General features: G+C 41.9%; 1 protein-coding gene across 1 annotated transcript; it reads left to right on the forward strand.

Annotated features, from left to right (window-relative positions):
- The first annotated feature begins 2,653 nt into the window (after positions 1-2,653).
- On the forward strand, positions 2,654-11,583 carry kcnk4b (potassium channel, subfamily K, member 4b). Its single transcript, XM_084564975.1, has 6 exons — positions 2,654-3,049; positions 8,183-8,297; positions 8,422-8,582; positions 8,683-8,869; positions 9,848-9,990; positions 10,081-11,583. The coding sequence occupies exons 1-6, from the start codon at positions 2,861-2,863 to the stop codon at positions 10,675-10,677; spliced, it is 1,392 nt and encodes a 463-aa protein (XP_084421101.1). The 5' UTR covers positions 2,654-2,860; the 3' UTR covers positions 10,678-11,583.
- The last annotated feature ends 6,140 nt before the right edge of the window (positions 11,584-17,723 follow it).

The raw sequence follows: 17,723 nt of genomic DNA on the forward strand, positions 1-17,723 counted from the left end.
TCCTGCTGAACAGCAAATGATGGTCCCACTAAGCTCCAACCTGATGGCGTGTCTCTGCAGGATGGGTTTCTTGAATGAAAATGAATTCAAATAAATCAGTTTCCTCGGCAATGCAAAAAAATAATAATAATAAAAAAAATAATAATAAAATAAAAATCCACCAGTTAAACTTTGACAACCTAATGGGAAACCATTCCAGATGATGACCTTGTGAAGCTTGTTTAGATATTACAAATGGTGTGCAAAGGCAAATATATAATCAAGGCAAGCAGTTGGTGCTTGAAAGTTGATACAGGAAAACGTTTGACTGGGTAAGTATGCCCAGACGTTTGACAGGTACTGTGTATTAAGCGTATCTGACACATGGGCTAAACAGTCTGTAGTCCAAAGCATTGAGGGAGGCATGTACTAAAACAGTGTCAAAGTACCTGCAGTTATTCCAAATATACGAATATATCATTAGGCTAACTATTACCTCAAGGTGATATCTCAATCAGGATACATGTCTAAGAGGAATAATAAAATCTGACACCACGCAGCGGAAATCTGCAACAGCGATGTCTAGACCCGGCTTGTGATGTGTGAGGGTTGATTTCAGTGTCCTGGATTTGCCTGGGAAACCTTATCTTTATCCCCCCCCCCCCCACACACACACACACAGACAGAGAAAGAGTAGTAGCACCTCTTGCTCATGAGGAAGATGGGATATTGAGGGCTGGGTGAAGGGTGGCTGAGCTGGCCTCTCCCTGCAGAGTCGGCACCGATCAGACCTCAGTGAATCTCAAAAATTGATCCCACTATGATACGGGTGGCTATGCAATTATATGACTCACACTACTACTACTACTGCACATTCACTTATTCACATGAAAAAAGGAGGAACACATCACCGGCTGCAGTTTGTGCTCCTGAGCAGCTCAACCCACATATGAAAAAACAAACTAACCGAACGGATGCAAATAAATCCCATACCAGAGCTTCATCACTATCTCTACCTTCATCTGTGCTGCTGCTCTCTCACTCTCTCTGTCTCTCTTTCTCTCTCCCTCTCTCTGTCTTTAATTTGCTCTCTCACTCTCTGTATAAAGTCAGTTTGATTGAGTATCTTTTCCTCTCTTCTGCGCTCAGCACCAGCCTCCCTCCCCTCACACACACACACACACACACACTCATGCTCACACACGCTCCCCGCACGCTGCCTCCTGAACTCATGAAACACTCTGCGCGGGTCGCCTGTTACTCCGGATTCTTATGAGCCTTCGTTTTGAGGTAAGCACACTCGGGCTGGGCTGGGCTGTCTGTTGTGTTGGTCAGTGCTATGAATCTTATGGACCCAGAGGGACTCTAAGTGGTGATAAAAAGGCACCAACGATGGATGGCTACGTTCCGGCTGCAGCACAGTTGGTACTTGAATGCACATTGCAGTTTCCTTTTGTCAAGTGGTGCATAATCAGTCTGGTGTTAGAGACAGAGGTGTGTACACAGTAGATGGACTGCGTTGGTTTTTATTAATAGTCAATTTTCTTTTTCATTATGCAGGTGGACCAGAGTATTCTGTAATAATGTGCATTAATTGTGTGTATGGCTATTTTGCAAATGCATGAACTGCACAAAGAAATTAGTGTTTTTAGTAATACATACACACGCCGCTAACTCGTGGCTGTAATGTGTTCAATTCAGTAAATGGACAATCCCTTTGTATTCCTAGCTGCTGTAAAACAGTTTGGAGTGCAAGTGTATATTCTGCTGCCACTGTGTGACAGTTTATTGCTTTCACTTTGGATCGAGACCAACAGTTCTGCTGACTAAAGAGCTGCAGTCACCAAACTTTCAGAAAATAAATGGGAGCGTTTTCTTTTTTTCTTCTTTTTTCCCCTGGCTCGCTATCCTGTGATGCGAAATGAATAGAAAGTGGTAGGCGTACTGTTTATTTAAATGATAGGATCATTTCCCAATTTCCTGGACAACAGTCAGACATGTCTATCAGGTTCTCCAGCTCCATTGCTTTAACAAGGTGAAGGTGCATCAGTGCAGATCCTGGGCTCCAGTTTCAGCTTTAAATGAGAATGCCTTCTTGGCTTGAGCCTGTAACGACCAACACTTCCACACCAAACATGCACTTCAGCGTATTTCTCCCCTAGCTTGTAATCAGCATCGCCTAAATGAACTGAATCCTTATCGAGGCGCTGTTTTCACCCAGAGCTTTTCTTCTTCCAAAGTTTGGGCTTCTGCGGGGCATTCACTCTGTGTGCTGCCTTGCCTCTGGTTGATGGTTGCCTCAGCTCCATCACTGACAGCACATGTGTTTCTTGTTGTTCTTCGCTCATTAATAAAATGAAAATCTGTGTCTGTGGCCCCACTTAGTGTCCCCTCCTTCAGAGTGTGAGGGTGACGGGCTCCGCAGCGGGTACGGCTCCAGGGACTCCATCCTCAGGCCTGGTGCGAAGAGGGACTGGAGAAGACGAAGGCGTGGGCAACTAAGGCGCAGTGACAGGTGAGCTCAGCTATTGTGGCCGCATCTGTCCTTCATGTTCACAACATAGATAATAAATGTTTTACAAACATGCAGGCAGTCACATCTGTTCAGAGTAAGGGAGATCACACGACAGGCGTTTTATCCTTGGATGTTGCATTTGCTGTGTATCAGCAATACGGTGAGGCTTGAGTCAATTTAACGACTGGTCGTGCTGCAGGCGTGTGTGCATCTTGGGCTGTCAGTCGCTGTGGTCTGCGTTAAACCTGTGTGCCTCCGTGTGGTTGTTGATGTTTCAGCTGCAGCAGCTGGGATCCGGACCACGCCGGCGCTGAGGGTGGCAGAGAGAAGCAGCAGCCTGCGTTCGAACTGAGTGGAGGTGCAGCCATGCGCTGCTCCACTTTGCTCGGCATCTTGTCGGGGGTGCTTCTCTACTTGGTGCTGGGGGCTGTGGTGTTCCGCGCCCTGGAGGCTCCGAGCGAGGAGGAGACGCACTCGCAGCTGCAGAGCAAGCGGCAGGAGTTCCTGATGAACTTCTCCTGCGTCGACTCAGAAGAGCTCCAGATGCTTATAGAGGTACAGCAGATCCTGTCATATGGCAGTGTTTCTTCTTCTCTTTTCGCTTCTACTTTTTAGTGTAGGGTGTATCACGTGGGTAGATGACCTCATGTGACCTCATCTGTTTGCAGTCTTTATATTAAATGGGCTTGAACATAGCAGTGACACACTATAACCCTTAAAGCAGTGGTTCCGCACCTGTTTGGCCCCTTTAAATGAAATAATTTGTGATGTCTCATCAAAGGATATAGACTTAACATGAGTTTTGGGCTCTTATATTATTCAGTTTTCTGTCTCTAATAGTATCATTTTAAGGATTTTTTTAGACCCTCAAAGGGGGAAAAAAGTAAAAATCTTAGGTAACAGAATTAAAAGTATTTTATCATTCTAATAATACTGACGATTGTTATTTTTTTTTTTCATTTACGGAAGACTTTGGGCAGCTGGTTGGGATTGGGAGTTGTGCACATTTCATGTCTTTAACTATAATTAAAAACCTGAATCAAACCGTATCTGTTTTAGACTTTCAGTCACACATCAACCATGCAGAAGCGCCAGTGTCCTGTCATAGCTCGTTATTTATCCGTTAACAGGGGTTCAGTCATTGAGGCGGACCACCTCCCATAGCTAAAAATACTTTTTGGCCGGGCGTCCGGCATCCATCTGGCTCTGCCTCATATTTTCTATTTACTGGAAACTTGGCTGACTCTGACCATATAACTTACTGTCCTTTGAAGCAGTTTTGCGGGTCCTTATAGGATGACCCTTCAGATGGTGGCGGTGTGGTCAGTGTAGCTTCTTGGAGTCCCCCGCCGATGAGTGCAGAATGGCTGGAGGACGGATAACAGGTGTGGTCAGAGCAGCTATGTAGGGATGGGTCCGCTCTAGTTTGTGTGTGGGTGCATGAAAGCTGATCCGTGCATAAGTTGAGCGTTATGAGCCGGCTTGGCAACCGTGTTGTGATCCCGAGATGCCTGCCTCGCTCCAGAATGAAGATTGTAAATTACTGTTTTAGCTCCTAAAGTGAACTACAGATGCAGCATCTGACATTTGCAGAAAGGTTTAAGCAGCTGAAGGACACAAGAGAAGTAAATGGAGTCATCCTTTAGTCGGGGAGGCTGTATTTTATTCTTTTGCATGACTATTTAAAGGAAAATGATAAGACACATGGTGGTTTTAACTATTTCCTCACGTAACTGTTTACTCATTAACTGAAAAAAGCATACTGGACATATTATGTTTTTATATTATCAGAACTCAACTCTACATGCCATGCTATTTCAACATTCATTTTCACAATACAAACATTATTATGCATGTTATTGTCATGTCATAATGCCACATTTTACTTCATAATCGTCAACATTTATGACACTGGTCTTGTCACTACCTTCTCATCTTTCTGGCAGTCATGTTGTCATGTCTCCGTCTCACATCTCTGACCTTGTAGGGGCCTAACACATGTACTCGGACAAGTCTGGACTGAAAGTCTGGACCAGTGGCTAGTCCTTTTGAACCTATTCTGTTCTAATAATGCTATTTTATTTTGCTCTGTAAATTGCTCTCTTGCTCAAGGAAGTTGCTCTAAGAAGTAGGTGCTTTGGCTCATTGTTTGATGCTACACCCATCTTAATTAGAAAGTGCAAACAGCAAATCAAATAGAAACTATTTAGGATAGACCCTTTAAAGTCAATCGTAGGAGGTTTTGCTGAACTAGATTGAAAAATTGGCCATTAAAAAAGGGCTGGGTAATTCACTTGTATACAACAGGAAAAAAAGGCTGTAGTGGACCTAAATGTCAAGTTTGTTTTGCCAAGAAGACAAGCATATTTACTGTGCCTAGCTTTGCGCCTAGCTTTACTTTGCACTGTGGGGTGACTCTTTCCTGCTGTGCTGATGCTTCATTCAACGCATGCAGTGTTTTGATACAGTATGTCACCCATTTGAGTCACTACTGTCTTGTATCACACGATGCATGCACCTGTATCATTGTACCTAATCACTGACTATTCCAGACATTAGTAAAATGTTTTTATTTTAGTTTAATAGAAAAATGACTGTATGTTTTGATTGCATTGGGTTTTAATACCATGGTATATATATTAATATTGTTAAAGCTTTAACACTGGTGAAGCAAAAACTGATAATCAATCATCACAACAAATACAGTCCCTTTTATGACAGTTTTTTCTTTCTTTCATTTTTTTTGCCTTTTGCCTTTTGGTAGGAAAAAAAAATGTTTCTCTCCTTGTTCAGGAAGAGAGGACCTGAAAAACAAATGTTTGTGTGTTCTGAACATCTTCTCTAAATTGGTAAACTCTGTATATAGATATATTATATTATTAGGTTATGCTGGTCATTTAATTGTGTTAGTGAAAACTGAGGATGACAAAAGACAATAATTACCAAGGGAACCGCTGCAACGTTAGGTTGCATAGAAAAATCACATCTAAATATCTAAAAATTCCACTAATATGGAATAAAAGAATGCATGTTTTAAGATAACATGTTGGTTAAACAAATAAATCAGTTTAATTAAATCAGAAAAGTGTAATTTTGGGAGCCATAATGCATCATGAAATGCAATATAGTACCTACTAAAGTACCAAAGAGACCTGCTGTATCAAATTTGATGCACAACATGCATCAAATTTGATGTAATGTAATAAAGTATGAAGTAATTACAGATTGCTTAAGCATATATTCATATTGAAATATCAGCAGTAATTTTAATTTGATTCTAGCTTAACCTTTTAGAAAATTATCAAAGATTTCTTTGCAAAAAACTGAAAAGTCAGTACATGAAAGCAGACATTTTGGAAATGGCTGCCAAAAGTCTGCTATTGACTGCAGAGCATGGATAAGTAGGGGGCGGATGACAAGCATCAAACTGTATGCAACATATTTTTAGGTAAGTTTTGATTACGTGGGTGGTGCTCATGTCCTAGAAACTAAATATGGCTGCTAATGCTACCTACCAAGCCAGCTGACCAGTACTGCACATCATCAAAGTGAAGAGTCCGCGGTAGCAGTGTTAGCTAGCTGCTGTTGGCTTGTGCAGTCAGCATACACACCCTCATTAAGCTAAACAGATATAAGGAGATGCTGATTTCTCTTTTGGCTATCAGGAGCTAACTTGTTGAATCTGCTTCACTGTGAGAGAAACAGGGGGTAGGCTATGAGTGAGCTTGCACTATAGCACACTGGACAAACACAACACAATACAATGCGCTTGGTGACAGCTTACATAAGAACTGCAGCCACCTTACCCATGAGTGAGTAGGGCAGCTGTTACATTGTCATTCTTCAGATGTTGTTCTGTGCATGAAGTCGGCACCGTGGCTCAGGTTTCAAAGAACCCAAGTCAGATGTTTCAAAAGGTCTTCTTCCATCTATTCTCATAGTAAAGTGGCACGTGGTACTTCCTTGAAGACCTTGTGTGTTTTCTACCACTGTCAGTTAACGTAGTTGAACACGTGTATGGTGATGGGACACAACTGCTTTGAGGAGCCCTGCAGGTGTGACTATGGTCATGTGTATAGGAAAGTACATCCTGTGGGAATTCTTAGCTTGACATATCTAAAAAGCAAACATTTGATTTGTATTCAAGTAAAGGTACATGAATGGAAACAGGCTTTCTTCAATTATTTACTAAATAAACATTGCATCAGTAGATGTGAGTTCATACTTCTTCAGGATAGTATTGCTTAAAAAATATTTACCTCTCATCCATGCAAAAAGGATATTTGATTTTTTTTTTTTTTTTTTAACCAGGTCATTCCATAACCCTCAGTTACTTCCATGTCAGCAATTTCTGGCCTTTTGCAAGTGTGCTTACGTACATTAGTCTCATAACTTTCAGACAGATTGTATTATCCTTAGGTACTTTGGTCTGTGATAGAATTCACAGTTAGATCAATGACATGCAGGAGGCCCAGCGCCTAAACAAACCCAGCCTATAACATGTTGGTTTGTTGTTTTCCTGAAAAGATTACTCCAAACGTGTCTACTGTTACTGTGGCTGAACAACTATGATTGATGTCAACCACACAGTGTTCAAAAAGACCTGTAGTGTTGCTCTAATGTTCTTGCCGGAGAGCAATGGGGTTTTCCTCGAATGCAGATGAGATCTGTGCCATATCTTTCTGATTGCGGTGGTTACCACAGTTGCAAAAGATATCTTGCAAATCCTGTTGTGAAATTTTGAGGTTCTTGGAGACTTCTTCTTGAATCCAACTGCCTGCCCTTTTGCTGAATTTGCTGGGTCATGTCATCCCAGACCATGCCACTTGTAGATGTTTTTTTCCTTTCAGGGCATAGATTCATTCCGGATCATTGGGAAACCATTTCAGAGTGTGCCAGACTCATGAGCATCCACCTTTTCTTTCTGAAGAGATTTGTTTAGGCGTCACAGTGGTGTAGTGGTTATCCCAGGACCTTCATGCCACACAGAAAGAAGGTTCTGAGTTCGAACCCACCGGCCACTTTCTGTGTAGAGTTTGCATGTTCTCCCTGTACTCTGGCTTCCTCCCACAGTCCAAAGACATGCGTGTCAGGTTAATTGGCGATTCTATCACTATCTATGTTCTGTCAAGGCTGTACCTTGCCTCTTGCCCATTGAGAGCTAGGAGATTTGCAAAGCATTACAAGTTCAGCCTATTTCTCCCAAATCCGCTGGGACAGATGTTGTAGCTGGTGGCTTGTCTCTACGACTGTGAAGTTGTTATTTGTTAGACGGAATGATGTCTGCAGAGACCATTGAGACCATGTTAATTCACAACTTCATCATACTCAGGTTTAAAATAAAGAGTAAACAAATGTCCTCCAGTACCAATGGACACAAAACAGATAATTGGATTAGGGAATTAGATTATCGGTGCTGGCAGTGGTTCAATACACTTGGAGCAGAATGGAGTCGTCACGGTGGTATATCAGCAGTAACTTCTTAGACACTCACTTCCTGCTTTTGATCATATACATGCATTTTCTACACTGTGCCAGAAATACGCTCATGTATACAATCTGCAATCATGGTTTCATTTATTCATGTGTTTGCTAACCTATCTTTTTCAGTGTTTGTCCTATTAAATATCAATTAGTGAAGTGTTTCATAAACTAACCCATAAACCCTTCTCCAATGTCCCATCTCAGAAGGTGGCAGAGACTGTCGGTGCCGGTGTTGATGTTGATGGCAACAGCAGCTTTGTCAGCAAATGGGATCTGGCCAGTGCCTTTTTTTTCTCAGGGACAATCATCACAACCATTGGTGGGTATCCAGTCCAAAATTCAAGGGCACTCAGTTTAATACTATAATGTCTGTGTGATAGGAATCTGTTTACATTTTTTTGTCTTCAAATCAACTTCTTCCACATCTGACCGCACGTGTCCAGGTTTTGGAAACATCTCCCCCAAGACAGAAGGAGGGCAGCTGTTCTGCATTTTCTATGCCCTAGTTGGAATCCCTATGTTTGGTATCCTGCTCGCTGGAGTCGGAGACCATCTGGGTACTGGGTTGAGGAAAACTGTTGCCAAAATAGAGACTCTCTTCCTGGTCAGGCCCTTAAACAAAGATTCAGATGTCTTCTATAATTTCACAATGTACTTTCCTCCACATGTCTCATCCTGTTGTGTTGTTTCCCTCCTGCTGACAGAAATGGAAGGTTAGTCCCACCATTGTGCGTGTGATCTCAGCTGTCCTGTCCATTCTGCTCGGCTGCGTGCTTTTTGTTGCAGTGCCTATAATGGTTTTCCAAAGGGTGGAGGAGTGGTCCTTTCTGGAGTCGGCCTACTTCGTGGTTATCACTTTGACGACGGTGGGGTTTGGCGATTATGTGGCAGGTATACTAATAAGAGGGCCACTGAAGTTGTTTCCTTGCAACATTTGGCAGTTCTGGACTATAGGAGCTTTTTATAAAGTTAAAAAGTACCCTTTTATTGGGTGTACACATTGCAGGAACAATCCTAGTTCTTTAAACTGTCCAAGCACGAGAGGAACCTTGAGTGACGGAAGTTAAGACTAGGTGCTGACAACCAAAGAGTAAAATAAAAAAAACGTTGCTGTGCAAACAAACAGCTCCTAACCTTACAAAATGGAACATAACACAGAGAAATGGACTGATAGTGAAGTCCATAGATTTTCATCGAGCCTATATTCAATGTTGTTGAATGTCACATCCCCCAGCCACCTGTTACACCACTTCCAAGTTCCTATTTGCAGTGCAAATGCATAAAAGCAGCTTCTTCCAAAGTGGCGCAGGTGGATTATTATACTACTCAATAATTATTGATACATTGACACTGACTACAACATTTAACGCTGCAAGCTTAAATACTATGATTACTTCATCCACCTTCCTTCATCAAGTATGGTTTATGCCCCAAATCCTTTTTAGAGGATTGCATTTTAACACCCAGAGCACCTCGTGCACACAGCCGATAGCTTTTTCGTCAGTGTACATGCTTACATTTATTGCCACCTTGCTGAAATACAGCCATAGCCTCCACTGCTGGGAAATTTGTACGTAGTACCTGCTTTTTCATGTTTCTTTGTTGAATTTATTGATCGGTATCCAAGTAGCTGGTGTGACTTAATTAGCCATCCATAAATATAACTGTCAGTTGTAATGCATTAAGCTCACTTAGCACAGACGTCACAAATTATTCATGACGATCTTCTAGTGAGCGATGAATTATTGATTATCTAATCTTCTGTATGGCATTTCCATTCTTAGCTGTTTATTTACTCCGTACACGGATGAATGTATGAATGTGTTGGCTTTACACTATTCTTCTGAATGCTGTGCCTTTGTGTCAAAGGGGATTCTGGACAGGAAGGGAGTGACCACTGGTACAAGCCTCTGGTGTGGTTCTGGATCCTCCTGGGTCTTGCATACTTTGCGTCTATCCTGTCAATGATTGGGAACTGGCTGCGGGTTCTGTCTAAGAAGACCAGGGCTGAGGTACTTCCTGTCCTCTCATGTTGGTATTCCCATGTGTGGTCTCCACCACTTCCTCTCCATCATTTCTGGTTTTATCCCTCTCTTTTCCAGATGGAAGAGCTACGAGCCCACGCCACTGACTGGACTCAGAACATCCAGAATATGTCGGTGGACTTTCGCATCCCAGGAAAAATCGATGACCCCTTCAAGCGGCGTCGGAGGAAGCGCCGCCACGGCCCACGCAGCCATGGTCACTCTGTGTCAGCTACAGGGGCACCTGAAAATAAAGAAGAGCAGCATGAGAGTCACACAGAGTCTGGATCTTACACATCTTCCTCATACACCTCTAACGAATCCGGCTCTGGATCAGAAACAGACTCTCAGGCCACTCAGACAGACCGCGTGCCTGAAGACAAAAATGCAGAGCCTAAAAAGGAGGAGGCTCCTCCGGATCCCCATCTGTCTCAGCCTCTGGACTACTTTGGGGAGAACCTCGCATTTATTGATGAGTCTTCAGATGCTCAGAGCGGCAAACTACACCTGGATCCTCTCCTAGATCCAACGAAACCCAGCGGTCGTCAGCCAAAGAGGAGGCGCCACAGAAGGCCTGTTCCAGACAGAAGCCCCAAAATCAACAGATCCAATCCTACCAAGAAGGCGCCCAATGGAAACCCAGAACCAGTTTCAGATCTACCAGTGAAGCCTTAAAATTGAATGTGATTACAGAAACTCCACTGCTAGCACAAGCATCAGCCTGAGAGAGAGAAATACTGAGCATCGTTGACAGAGGAGTTCTCAGAGTAGCAATTTCTTTGCCTATATATACTGCTTACTTGCAGACAGTTAAGATGAAAACATGATGCTGAAGCCTTAGCCACTTGTGGTTTGCATTTAATGCTCTTAGCATGTGAGTGTGTATGCCTCAGTCAAAGACAATGAAGTGATTTTAATGCCAATGTTCCCTTTACTTGGTGAGGAGTTACTGCTCTCTACTGGGCCAAGATATGAAGTGCACTATGCCAAAGTGAGAATACCTGCTTTTTACTAATCCAAACAGTGCGACTAAAAACACATGTGGTGTTAAGCTGGCCACAGCAGCGTGGAGCTCATTGTGAAGAGAGGTTGCTTTGGTCTGAGAGAGTTACTCCTGAATCCTGCCAACAAATAAACGGGTACTAAACATGCTCTTGTACATTTTTTGGTATTTAACAAATTTATTTTTAATCCTATGTCCAACTATAATAATAGCATTTTGATGTCCAAATGCACTAAATCCTACTGTATTGCATATATGTAATAAAGATTTTTTTTTAAAAGGAACTGTGCCTACAAGCACTTTATTGCTGATTTCCAAAGCTGCTGTTCCAGTCCTTATGCTAAACATGACAAAACCTCATGTTGAATTAGTAAATAACACATCCTCATACCTCTGGTATAAAAAGTCAGTTAACTCTTTGATCCATCTTTATGTTATACACTTTTTATAGTTATAGTTTTATAGCTGTGATATTAAATTCAGTTGATTTGTTTCATAGGAAAATACCAAACCAGTTTTTGAGGAAGCTGACTGCTTGTAATGTCTTGGTTTATTACGTACTAGAAAACATCTTGCTCTATGTGTCTAGACAAAATATTTATTTAAGTTCATTAGCCCAATGCACATATATTACTTAATAAAATAAATTTTAAAAAATGGATCATCATTTTGTATATACTACAAAAACACTAAATATACTACTAAACAGCAATGCATCAGTTATCAGTTATACACACCGATCAGCCACAACATTAAAACCACTGCCAGGAGAAGTAAATAACATTGACCATCTTGTGCCAATACAATGTTCTGCTGGGAAACTATTGGACCTGGAATTCATTCATGCAACAACTAAAAAAACAAGAAAAACAGCACAAGGTGTTGACCTGGCCTCCAAATTCACTAGTTCCCAAACTGATCAAGTACACTATATTACCAAAAGTATTCGCTCACCTGCCTTTACTCATTCTATGAACTGAAGTGCCATCCCATTCCTAACTCATAGAATTCAATATGATGTCGGTCCACCTTTTGCAGCTATTACAGCTTCAACTCTTCTGGGAAGACTGTCCACAAGGTTGAGGAGAGTGTTTATAGGAATTTTTGACCATTCTTCCAAAAGCGCATTGGTGAGGTCACACACTGATGTTGGTCGAGAAGGCCTGGCTCTCAGTCTCCGCTCTAATTCATCCCAAAGGTGTTCTATCGGGTTCAGGTCAGGACTCTGTGCAGGCCAGTCAAGTTCATCCACACCAGACTCTGTCATCCACGTCTTTATGGACCTTGCTTTGTGCACTGGTGCACAGTCATGTTGGAAGAGGAAGGGGCCCGCTCCAAACTGTTCCCACAAGGTTGGGAGCATGGAATTGTCCAAAATGTTTTGGTATCCTGAAGCATTCAATGTTCCTTTCACTGGAACTAAGGGGCCAAGCCCAGCTCCTGAAAAACAACCCCATACCATAATTCCTCCTCCACCAAATTTCACAGTTGGCACAATGCAATCTGAAATGTACCGTTCTCCTGGCAACCTCCAAACCCAGACTCGTCCATCAGATTGCCAGATGGTAAAGCGTGATTCATCACTCCAGAGAACGCGTCTCCACTGCTCTAGAGGCCAGTGGCGGCGTGCTTTACACCATTGCATCCGACGCCTTGCATTGCACTTGGTGATGTGTGGCTTGGCTGCAGCTGCTCGGCCATGGAAACCCATTCCATGAAGCTCTCTGCGTACTGTACTTGGGCTAATCTGAAGGTCACATGAAGTTTGTAGCTCTGTAGCAATTGACTGTGCAGAAAGTCGGCGACCTCTTTGCACTATGCGCTTCAGCATCCGCTGACCCCTCTCCGTCACTTTACGTGGCCTACCACTTCGTGGCTGAGTTGCTGTTTTTCCCAAACGCTTCCATTTTGTTATAATAGAGCTGACAGTTGACTGTGGAATATTTAGGAGCGAGGAAATTTCACGACTGGATTTGTTGCACAAGTGGCATCCTATGACAGTTCCACGCTGGAATTCACTGAGCTCCTGAGAGCGGCCCATTCTTTCACAAATGTCTTGTTTCACAGTCTGCATGCCTGAGTGCTTGAATTTATACACCTGGGGCCAGGCCAAGTGATTAGAACACCTGATTCTGATCATTTGAATGGGTGAGCGAATACTTTTGGTAATATAGTGTATCTGTAATATGATCCACAGAGGCCCCTCCCCTCAACCCATAGGACCCAAAGGCCCCCACTAACAATGTTATGTTGCCAGACACCACAGGACACCCTCAGAAGGCCCATGTCCATTCTCTGATGAGTCACAACTGTTTTGGAGGCACAAGGGAGACCTACACAATATTAGGAAGGTGATCATAATGTTATGCCTGGTCGGGGTATTTCTCTGGCTTTGGCTGTCAGAAAATTTGAGAGGGTACTTAAAATAATGCTTCTTGGAGAATTACAGCATGTATAAACATATAAAAAGGACACCTAAGCTAGATTTTGCAAGATCTGTATTTTATTATGGAGAACCACTAACTACATATAGTATGATTGTATACCAAACAAATGAATGAATAAAAATGTGGTTGCTGTATGTACCCTCCTTAAGGGCCACACTTCAAAAATGTACAACTAAAGGACACACGGGGATTAGAACTATAGGATTTTGCAAGGCCACATGAATTTAATAAACATTTTACTTTTTTTAAAAATGCCACGATCCGTCACCACATTTAAAATTCACTGAGCATTTTACCTGCTGAAAGAAGACTGAAGAGAACAACTGAAGGCAACTGCTCTGGAGGAATGGAAAAACATGGCCAAAGAAGAAACTAAATGTTCAGGTACCGAATGTTCTGTCAGGGGGTCACAGACTTGACACCAGATTTCCTTTGACATTTTAACTTACTTTGGAACATCTGAACAGGGAGGGACATTTAAAGAACCCTTTGTATAAAATGACAAAATGTATGTCATTTAAATAGTGTTTGTCTCTTAGCTATGACATTTAAGTCAAATAAAAAAAAAAATAAAAAAAAAAATCCATTCTAGGCCTTCCTGAGATATCACATGTTTTATTAGGTCATAGTGACATTAACCTTCGACCTTAGACCATCAGTGTCTGATCAGTTCATCCTTGAGTCAACGTTTCAGCCAAATGCAGTGACTTCCTGGAGCTCCTGTCATATCACAAGAATGGGATGGATGCGCAACCAGAAAAGACAATACATCTGGCCACAGCCGTCATCTGTACAAGATAAAAAACAATGGAATACACTTTAGCAGCTCTCTGGTTCAGAAGCATAAAAATAAAAGCTATAGCAGCAACACACCAAAAAAAAAATCTGTGATATACAAGTAAATGCACACATGAATGTAATTAAAAGAAACTGATTTGAACTGGATTTGATAAGGCAGTGAGGTGAACAGTCTGCATCCAGGGAGGGGGTAGTCCCTGGAAATGTGACATGGCTTTCTTGTGGAGTCGGTCAGTGTAAATGTCTCAGAGGAGGGGTAGTGGTGGGCCAAAGGTCTGCTCTGCTGCCCTCAGGTCCTTCCTGTTTTCCTCTGTACAGCTGTTGAACCACACAGTGCGGCAGTAGGTCAGGATGCTCTCTGACCTGTAGAAGTTAGAGAGGAGGGGCTGAAGAGGTGAGGGCACCTTCGTATCCTTAAGGAATACAGTCAGGGTTTACAATGTCTCTCCATGACTGCCACTGAAAACCAGGATCCAGCAACAAGCCATGCGCAGAACTTGCATTTTTAACTTATTGCAAGTGAAAATACTGTATTGTATTTAACTGTCCTGTCCACATTATGTGCATAAATCCGCCTTGTTGATCTTTTATTATGCCTACAGCCTATGAGAGCACTGTGTAACCAGAGTTAAATACTGTGTAGGTGTGTCATTTCTCATTATATTTCTATTCCACAAGTGGAATGAAATATATAATCTTCTCAAAACATAGCGTCGGAAATAACATGCTGTTTGCATTGCTAAAACAAGCTCAATATACAGTTCTCACCGAACCCATCGTGAAGTGACATTTCTTCATTCAAATTCCTCATGTTTACTTCCGTGAGTTGAGAAAATCTGCCACTTGTTGTTATCAGTTTGAGTTTCTTCTAGGAACAGACCTTTATTGTCAAATAAAATCTCTATGGCACAACAGTTTATTAAAGTATACTAATTTATAGTCAAAACAAGGAGATTTCCAGGTTTAACAAAAACCCACACACCTCAAAGGGAGAAAAATAAAGAAGTGTGCACTCTCTAATTTTGGGAGATTAAAGTAAGGCAGAAAAGTGCCTCACTTCTTGTATGAGAGGATGGGTTCAATACTCCATGTGCACCATATTTGGTTGATGGAGACAAGTCGGGCATATGCTGCGAGATCTGAATAGCACACTTTACTATGGAGGACCCATATAAATGCCCTTCAAGACGTCAGTGAAGCCCTTGTAGCATGTGCTGCACCTCTTCAGTTGATCCATGTAAGTGATACTCCGGTGGAAACCCTAGCTTGTTTCAATCTGGAAATGGCACCAAGGACAAACACTGCACCGCAGCGGAGTGCGGCTGCAATTCCTTTGTTGTCTGTATTTCCATTTTTAACGGAAGTGCCTTTATGTAACAGAACATCTGATACATAAAATTTAACATTTTCACTAATCTATAGAATTACCCTCTCCATTTTGTGCTTGTAAATTAATGCTTTCCCTCTCGTTGGAAAAACAACCAGCAGATGGCACACACGTTAGTTGTCCAACATTTGCAGCATTCTTTACTGTCACGTTTTTAACTGAGATTTCGGTTCCATTTAAGTGTCTGCCACCAACCGGATTATTTGAAATGAGACAATTTGCATCCTGCATTTACGTCCACCTGACCTCACGTTTGCGTGGTGAGCAAGCAAAAACCTCTTAAAGGAGCAGAAACGTCGAGTGTCGATGTGGCCTTTAGGAAATCTGACACTCCCTTGCAGCACATGCAGAAAGAAAAGGCAGCGTTCTGGTATTGCAAAAGGGAAGTCTATGGAATTATATTTGTGCCAGTATCCTGAGCGAGCAATGATATATTCTGAGCACACAATGTGAGATTTTGAGCACAGAAAAATATATTTTGCAAGCACATCAATTATATTTCAAAAAGAAATTACACTTGAGCAAACAAAAATATATTCTGTGCTCCATAAATGTGTTTGCATGTTAGTTTTACTCATAATGTTCTCTCACAAACTCTTTCCATGGTGCACAAACAGACCGCTGCGCTCGCTCGCTCCCCCCGTCCCTCTCTCGCTCAACCTCTCTCGCTCTTCGCGCTCGGGTTTGTTCTCTCCGCGCGCTCAGCTTGGCACACACGTTATAAATGTGCCACAAAACCAACCAATCAGAGAGCTGGCGGAAGTACATCCTGATTGGCTGTTCGCTCTCCAATTAGATCGCTTGTTACATTAACCCGGAAAAAACAAATGGACTCGGACTGGATGAGGAGGACTTCTTTTAAAAACAAATTTCGGTCAGTAATTATTATTATTATGATTATTGTCTGATGTTACGTTAGGGTTGCGTTGTCTGGGCTTACATTATGTCCTCTTATTTTGAGACATTAGCTGTTGTGTGACTGACGAAGACTTTTCCTTTCTGTCTTGGGCACCATTAGATAATGTCAAGTGAACAACAACAACCACATGTAAGTAGTATGTGTTGCCTTTGTTATAAACACAGTGAGTTATAAAACATTTGTAAAGTTCTGTTTTTACGTTAGTTTTAACCATTGTAAGTTTGCGAACTAGCAAAACTAGTTTGCAAACCTTTCGCTAGCTTATGTTATGTCAAGAAAATAGTAACGGCTAATGCCAAGATAGTTTGACATCTTAATTAGATAACCAGTCATTTTATTTCAACATATAACGCCTGAAGAAGGTACTTTGGCGATATGTCGGGCATTACGAATTGCGTCGGTTTCCTCAGGGCACTCCGGTTTCCCCCACCACCAAAAAACATGTACGATAGGTATAGGGACTGCAGATGGAAATTAGCCATTGGCTATAATCAGATGTGTGTTTACATTCAATACCTAGTACTGAAATGTTCAGTAACATGCGCTGTCCCTCCCAAATAAACTAAACTAAACTTAAGGAAATAGTCTTGATTACCTTTACATAAGATTTGATATTCTAATGTTGCACTGTCAAATATGATTTGTAGGCATGCATTCCCCTCGGTCACTATCAGCTCTGAAAAGTTTGCTTTTCTGACAACATGGTTATTATGTCTAATGATGAGCTTGTCATGATTTGTGTAGATGATGCAGATAATTTTCACTAACAAACCATGATGCCTTTGTTGGTTGCAGTGAGTGAGAGGGACATGTCTAAAATCCTTGGCAACAGTTCAATAACCAGTAGTTTTAATTTCTATGTTGAGTATAAACAGATACACTTTTATGGAACAGTTGTTTATTTTTATAAACAAAATACACACAGCAGTGTAATATTTTAATACTAGTTTTGACATATTGTTTTTTATTTTTTTGGTCTTTCTGGATCTGTAGGGACTTCAAGACCCAGGCACTGACTGGGAGAGTGTTGTACTGCAAGAGGAGAGTTGTGGTTCCTGAAATCGTATGCCCACTGGATGACGATGCCCTGGAGGAACTTCAGAGAACTACTGATCCTCTGGGACATTCTCAGTCACATGGTCGTGACTTGTACGCACAATTTTTGCA

The sequence above is a fragment of the Chelon labrosus genome, assembly GCF_963514085.1.
Source record: "Chelon labrosus genome assembly, chromosome: 17".
Lineage (NCBI taxonomy): Eukaryota > Metazoa > Chordata > Actinopteri > Mugiliformes > Mugilidae > Chelon > Chelon labrosus.